At 36.1% G+C, this 8,055-nt stretch overlaps 1 protein-coding gene across 1 annotated transcript; it reads left to right on the forward strand.

The window, feature by feature from the left end:
- The first annotated feature begins 376 nt into the window (after positions 1–376).
- Positions 377–1,653, forward strand: LOC135231804 (olfactory receptor 5M3-like). The gene has a single exon (XM_064288990.1). It carries the CDS (start codon positions 721–723, stop codon positions 1,651–1,653), a length of 933 nt encoding a protein of 310 aa, XP_064145060.1. The 5' UTR covers positions 377–720.
- Positions 1,654–8,055: the final 6,402 nt, after the last annotated feature.

Genomic DNA, 8,055 nt, shown 5'->3' on the forward strand with positions numbered 1-8,055 from the left:
GTAATGCGGACAATATCTGAAAAGGATTAAACAATTTTTTAGATTGATTCGAATTGTTCTTTTTTTAAAATTGCTAAATCAGTGTGATGCTTTAAGAGATTTTCTCTCTCTTTTTTTAATTCCATTATGATAAGAGTAATGGATTTATGTCAAGCCATCTACACAGTTTTATTATATTCTTTTTTAATAAACATAACAAATTTGCCAGGTGACTAAATGGAAATAACATTTTACTTTTTGATTACAGAATAGCATTTCTTTCCTTGTGCTTTAGATTTCAAATATATCACAGGTATTCTAAATTCTATAAATTTAATGAAGAAATAAAATGTATATACCTTCTCAAAGTTGGGGCCACTGAAAGAGGCCTTTCCCTTCCCAGGAAATAGCAGGAGCTGTTTTTCTGAAATCTTTGCAGACAAACAAAATCTTTCTTTATAGAAGGTCTGTCAATATATTGCTGTACTTATGAATATTTTAACACTTTAGGTGTAAAAAATACCATGTATGCATACATGCATACAAGAAAGAAATACTGGTAAGAAAAAGATACCAGAGAAAGAGAGGAGAGAACAAAAGGAAAACAGTAGAGGCATTAAAAGAAGTAGGTTAACAAAGGACAACATAAGTGAAGAATGGCTATATTTAGTATGTGTATTTACTGATCTCTATTTATTTTATTAGGTAAAATGCATCTGTGTCTGGGTCAGATTTAAGAAAATGCTCAATCTTACCAATGTGACAGAATTTATTCTTTTGGGATTAACTAGTCATCCTGAATTGCAACTCCTTCTCTTTGTGATGTTTTTACTGGTCTACATTATCACCCTGGTTGGGAACATTGGCATGGTCATATTAATCAGGATCAGTCCCCAGCTCAGCAGTCCCATGTACTTTTTCCTCAGTCACTTATCATTTGTCGATGTTTGTTTTTCTTCCAATGTCACCCCTAAAATGCTGGAAAACCTTTTGTCAGAGACAAAAATAATTTCTTATTCTGGTTGTTTGGTACAGTGTTTTTTCTTTATTGCCCTTGTCCATGTAGAAATTTTTATTCTTGCTGTCATGGCCTTTGATAGATGCATGGCCATTGGCAATCCTCTACTCTATGGCAGCAAAATGTCAAGGGTTGTCTGTTTCCAACTGATTTCATTCCCATATATATATGGTTTTCTGACTAGTCTTGCAGCGACATTATGGACTTATGGCTTGTACTTCTGTGGGAAAATTGAAATCAACCACTTCTACTGTGCAGACCCACCTCTCATCAAAATGGCCTGTGCTGGGACCTACGTAAAAGAATATACGATGCTCATACTTGCGGGCATTAACTTCACATATTCTCTGACTGTAGTTATCATCTCTTATCTATTCATTCTCATTGCCATTGTACGGATGCGCTCAACGGAAGGGAGGTGGAAGGCCTTCTCCACCTGTGGGTCCCATCTGACAGCTGTCATCATATTTTATGGGACTCTTATCTTCATGTATCTCAGACGTCCCACTGAGGAGTCCGTGGAGCAGGGGAAAATGGTGGCTGTGTTTTATACCACAGTGATCCCCATGCTGAATCCCATGATCTACAGTCTGAGGAACAAAGACGTGAAAGAAGCCATGAACAAAGTAATTACCAGAATGTGTTTAAGAAAATAAAATTGACTTCATTTTGTCTTCTATGCTCCTTAAATATTTGTTTGGCAGCAGATTATTGCCCAGTACAGAGGAACATTAAACTAAAGACTTTTTTTTAGTGCACTGAAAAGAACTAAAAGAGAGACACACAGACTAAAGTTGGGAGAGGAAAAACAAAAAAAAGAGTAGATTGACCCACTTGTAAGGAAGTTAAGTAGTGAAGGTTAATTAAAATTTCATTAATTAAAAAGTGCTCCAGGCACAGCTTACAAGTACAGAAATTGAAATTGTTTAAGTATTTACCTAAAACTAAAATACTTTGTTTTTCTTATTTAAAAATGCAGTGAATGAATTTGGGAAATTTTTATTCATTTAACCATTTAGTGAGTAATTTGAGACAGAAAAATATGACAACATATTGAATCGTCTCATATTATGAGCACATAAGAAACAATAGTCTTACTAATTGTTATGGTACTATTTAATCCATCTGTCAATGTGGGGGACGGGTCAGTAGTTCCGAGTACTTGGGGCACTGAAGAATGCAGCAGAGAGCTTTTTCTGAGTCTAATTTTGTTCTTAGTTTTCCAAACTAAATAGAGGCATCATACAGCTTAGAATGTATGGATAGCCTAGGTTGACAATCTTGTTCTTTAACTTGCTAATTGTATAAACTTAGACAAAAATTTAACCTCATAGTTATTTTATATACGTATCCTTTTATTCTTCAAAATGGCAACTATATTATTCACAATCACATAGAGATGGTGAGATAATTAACACTTGCAAACTTCTTAGAGGTGAGAATGCAAATTATTTCCAATTTTTTGAACTTCATAGGCAACAGGCCCTGCTGGGCTGTTATTACTAACTTATCTTAGAACACAACAACAACACTTTAAAATAGTGTGTCCTCATTCTACAGATGAATACATTGAACTCACAATTATGTGACTTGCCCACATAGTTAGTGTGGTAGACCCAAGGTTTGATTTCAGAGTTGTCTAAGTTCCAAGTCCGTAAACTACTGCCTCCCAGAAAAGCCTGAATGTAGTGGGATGAATTCTTTCTGCTATAATCTAATACTTCATCAATGACCTCTACTTGTACTCCTTCCCAGAGTTGGCAGATGATTCTTGATTTTGTGGTATCTGACATCTGCAAAGAAACAAACAAAAAAAGAGCCCCTGGGTGGTGCAAATGGCTGACCGCTCTGCCACTAACCAAAAAGGTTGGCTTGGCTGTTCAAATTCATCCAGGAATATCTCAGAAGAAAGGCGTGGAGATCTACTCCCAAAAGTTCACAGCACTTGAAAAAACAAAACAAAAAAACAAGCACACACACAAAAAAAAGCTATGAAGTGTGTAGAACTTGCAGTGATGTGATCGTTTATTCTCATACACACTGCTTATTAAACTGTATTATTACATGGAAAGTCAGTCACAAAAATTTTACATGATTCGAATCAAAAATATTTTTTCCCGAGATGCATAATTGTCAAATGCAAATGAAAATGGGCAGAACCCATGCAAAAGTGGGAGACAGGTTGTATTATGACGACAAGATTTTGATCTTAATCTTATTATAAGCTTCATTCTTCCTATTAAAATTATTTCCCTTCTTCTACCCCTGAGATGTTTCTAGAATTTTAGTCATTATTCCTTTCTTAATTACCTGGGTGGTTCCTTAGGGAGATGCTCCCAGTGTTCAAGACTCTTTTATAAATGGTGAGAAATTACTCTTTGCTGCTCGTTTTTGCTGAAGGTAGGTCTGCAAGTTCTGCGTGCTTTGCAGTGAAGATTATTGCAGTCAAGTCTTACAATTTTGCTTCATTTTTGATGAGAAGATTAACACCTTATCTTTAGATTTATTTTTACCACAATGTTTGACTGTTTTTATATTACTGGGAAATTTTCTTATTTTTATTTTTATTCGTGCCAAACCAAACCTGTTGCTGTCGAGTGGATTCTGACTCATAGCTACCCCACGGGACAGAGTAGAACTGTTTCAAGGAGTGGATGGTAGATTCAAACTGCTGACTTTTTGTTTAGCAGCCAAATCCTTAACCACTGTGCCACCAGGGCTCCATTTGTATTCACAGCATAGTAAAAACTTCGTAAAAATGAGTTTGTTATAGGGGATTTACAGCGTCTTTATTGTGCAGATATTCTCTTTTTACTCTTCTTTACAGCTAAATGCCATTAATTTTCACACTGTTATTTTAAAATATCTATGAACAGAATTGGGGATCTTGAGCCAATGGAATAATTGCACCAGTGATTATATTTTCACTATTTTTCTCTATGGGAAATTCTTCAAGCATTAATAAACATTATTATTTTTTTTAAGAACACATTCCATGTTCTCAATAGTTTTGATCAGTAATTCACACCTAAATATAATAAATGAGTTCTCTCCCTGAAGTCAGTCGGTCATCTGATCTTAGGTCAATGGGATCGCCCCACCTTGGATGGATAGGGGTAAGCAATGACTTATATCTGTAGTCCAGCCTGCTTTAGGAGTTTATTCAAAACTCTTCTAGTCCATCAAGGATAAACTATCTAAAGGATAACTTTCTCCTGTCTTAATGGGTAATTAAACTAAATTTAAAATAAAAAGAAATAGAATAATATCATAGGCTATCAAAGTGTCAGCAATATGAGGTAGTTAAGTGCTATGGCTGTTAACCAAAAGGTCAGCAGTTCAAATTCGCCAGGCGCTCCATGGAAACTCTATGGGTCAGTTCTACTCTGTCCTATAGGGTCGCTATGAGTTGGAATCGACTCGACGGCACTGGGTTTTAATGCTACAATGCTAAAGTCGAATTAATTGGGTTTCATCTCAATCCACTCAATCTGACCCAGGGAGACTTTCTTAATCTTTCAGTGCTTTAATTTTCTCATTCGTAAAATGGAGCTGCTAATAGAACCTGTTTTGTAGGACTTTTGCGTGCATGAACTTAATAAACATTCAATAAAATTACCTGTTCTTATTAATGTTATAAAGCATCTGCTACTTTGACTACAAAAATTTTTCCTAGACAGCTTTACAAATATTGGAGTTTGTAATGTATCATCTGAAGCTGATTTAAAGATCAGGAAGCTTAAAAGAACCATATTTGTGAATATTATTGAGCATCTGCTTTATGCAAACACTAAGTTAGGCAACTTAAGGGCTTCTAAGGTGAATAACACAGACTCTACTACCACAGGGCTAGTGTTAATGTATGCACTTTGCCATGGAGTAGATTCTGACTCATGGCAACCCTATAGGAGAGCGTATAACTGCCCTGTAGGGTTTGCAAGGAGTGACTGGTGGATTTGAACTGCTGACTTTTTGGTTGGCAGCTGAGCTCTTCACCACTGCACCATCAGGCCTGCAGTGATAATGTGTGGAAGAAGAAAAAGGCACAGATCACACAGAGACTGAAACAAAATGGACAATGATCTAGAAAACTGGTCCTCTTTCATGATAATGGTGTTATTTATGTTTCTAAGATGCTTTGTAATATGTTGTACTTAAAACAATGTACCAAAACCAACCAAACCAAACAGCTGCCATGGAGTCAATTCTGACACATGTTGACCTCATGTGTTTCAGAATAAAACTGGACTCCATAGTGTTTTCGATGGCTGTGATCTTTTCAAAGTGTATAACCAGGCATTTCAGCTGAGGTGTCTCTGGGTGGATTTGAACTGCCAACCTTTTGGTTGGTGGCCGAGTGCATGGTAGTACCACTAACCCAAGTCAAGCTCTATTAGGTAGAGAATTATAGGTTCATGCTATCGAGGTCAGGGTTTTTTATATAGAAAAGTCCAAGAGCTTAGCTCTCTTTCACAGCAAGGGTCTGCAGCTTTCCAATGACTAACACATAAAACAAACCAAAAAAGATGAGCTATGATCATGGAAATCCATCGTAAGGGCAAACTTAGATTAGAACTAAAACTTCAGTGCTTATTTAAGTTGTGCACTCAGGTCATTTTAAATATGTTGTTGTTGTTGTTGTTAGGTGCCATTGAGTCAGTTCCTACGCACAGAGACGCTATGTGCAACAGAAGGAAACTCTGCCCAGTCCTGTGCCATTCTCACAATTCTTGTTATGCTCGAGCCCATTGTTGCAGCCACCGTGCCATTCAATCTCATGGAGGGTTTTCCTCTTTTTTGCTGACCCTCCACTCTACCAGGCACAATGTCTTTCTCCAGGGACTGATCCCTCCTGACAACATGTCCAAAGTACGTGAGACTTAGTCTCACCATCTTTGCTTCTAAGGAGCATTCTGGTTGTATTTCTTCCAAGACAGGTTTGTTCATTCTCTTGGCAGTCCATGGTATATTCAATATTCTTGGCCAACATCATAATCAAAGGATCAATTCTTTTTCAGTCTTCCTTATTCATTGTCCAGCTTCTGCATGCATATGAGGTGATTGAAAACATCATAGCTTGGGTTAGCCGCACCTTAGTCTTCAGGGTAACATCTTTGCTTTTCAACACTTCAAAGAGGTCTTTCGCAGCAGATTTGCCCAATGCAATGCATCTTTAGTTTTCTTGACTGCCACATCCATGGGTGTTAATTGTGGATCCAAATAAAATGAAATCCTAGACAACTTCAATCTTTTCCCTGTTTATCATGCTGTTGCTTATATTCTAAATCTAGCATATATAATTCTCATGTTAAGTACTTTAGGGATAAGAAAATAGTTCATAAAGATTAATTGTTTCAAGTATGCCCTGCTACTAAGTGAAGGGATCAAGATATGATCATCAAGTCAACACACTTTTGCAGTGTCCTTTTTGACCCTGCCAAGCTAACATTTCCTCTTCAGAGCTTTTGTACTTAAACTCCACTCTTACTCCATATTCCTACATAGCTGGATTCTTCTCACTATTTGGGCATCAGTTCAAAATTCACCTCCTCGTAGAGGTGTTCTTGGACCACAGCATTTGTAACCCGCCCCCTCCCCCACCTTATTACCTATTCTATTAGCAGGGTGTACTCATGCCACAGCAGTTTCCTCTATCTAAAATATCTCATTTGCTTATTGTTTATTTCTTTTTAAAAAGTATGATGAGAGAAGGAGTCTAATATATCTTGTTCATCCTCATCTTTCTAGAACTTAGAATAGTTCTGGACATAATCTAACAAATGCATCTCTCATATGCTTGGCCTTGATGTTTATAGAATGAAATAATGGGAACAATTAAAAACAAAGGTCCATTTATAAGTCAGTGACCTCCCCAAACACTGTTAATATGGAAAACTGAAATTCCTAAAATGGTGTTAATTCTGTAAATACCTCCTTAAGCATTTATGGTACATTTTTACTTCTTGCAAGAAGTTAACAGGGGAAGTGCATTAAAAATAGAAGATATTATTTGGAAACATTTAATTTGTACTGACATTAAGTTGGAATGTGAATGATTGGTGGAATTAATTGGTTCTGAAAACTAGTGGAATCTGAAATAGCCACTGTAGTTAACGTAACACTTTACCTTTTGATATTTATCCATGGACATAATTTTGATAGTGGGTGCTAAACGATTGATACACTTTTAGTTTACTTTTCTGTGATAACTGGAAAACAGATATAGCCTGTGCTATGAAGTCTTTCTTGCCTTACCTCTGCAGGTGGTAGCAATGAAGCCAGCCTAGTGTTTAGCTTAAAAAGTAAAATATGACTAGGAATTCTATATTTTGAAAACATGACATCATATGCTGGCATACTGTAGGACAAATATGTCAACTAGATTTATTTGATGACTAGATTGTAACACCAATCTATAAGTCCATTGTGCCATAAAATTATGCATGAAAGGGCTTACCCTCCAAGATCTGTAAAAATGGGTAAGCTAATATCACATGCATATTTGTATTTTTCTTGATGTTGAGAGGTAAGTAAGATGTGTGAAGACAGTATTCAATGAAGTATCAAAGTACGCCCCTTATTTACTTCTCAGTTTTGCACTAACTGGCTATCTGACCTTGGGAGTGTGCTTTAACATTCATGGGCCTCAGGTTTCTTTTCTACAAAATAATATATTGGAATGGATTTAGTCCTTCTCTTGAAACTCTCAGTATGACTTTGGTCATTTCTATGACCTCTGATTTTAAAGTAGCCCTATTGTAATAACCTAGCAAATATATTAATGCCTACTTCTAATTTAGCAATAAATGTAATATACCTCTTTTACAGATAAGAAGCTGGAAAATTATTGAAATAATTTTGTATAAGACCAATTGAAGAGAACAACGATACCTATATATTTATTACCACCTTGGACATTGTGCAAAAACCACATTGCTTTCTAAATTATTTGAATTAAAATAAGGTTAAACAGAACTCAAATATTTCAGGAATAAAACAAATCTATTCATGTTTTGTCTCTCTCTATAGGCCATACAGATTGTGTCTCTGTAAAGGCA

This window comes from Loxodonta africana, chromosome 7 (assembly GCF_030014295.1).
Source record: "Loxodonta africana isolate mLoxAfr1 chromosome 7, mLoxAfr1.hap2, whole genome shotgun sequence".
Taxonomy (NCBI): Eukaryota; Metazoa; Chordata; class Mammalia; order Proboscidea; family Elephantidae; genus Loxodonta; species Loxodonta africana.

Excerpts from the sequence above, each read along its gene's own strand:
- LOC135231804 (XM_064288990.1), top strand. The coding sequence starts at position 721 with ATGCTCAATCTTACCAATGTGACAGAATTTATTCTTTTGGGATTAACT.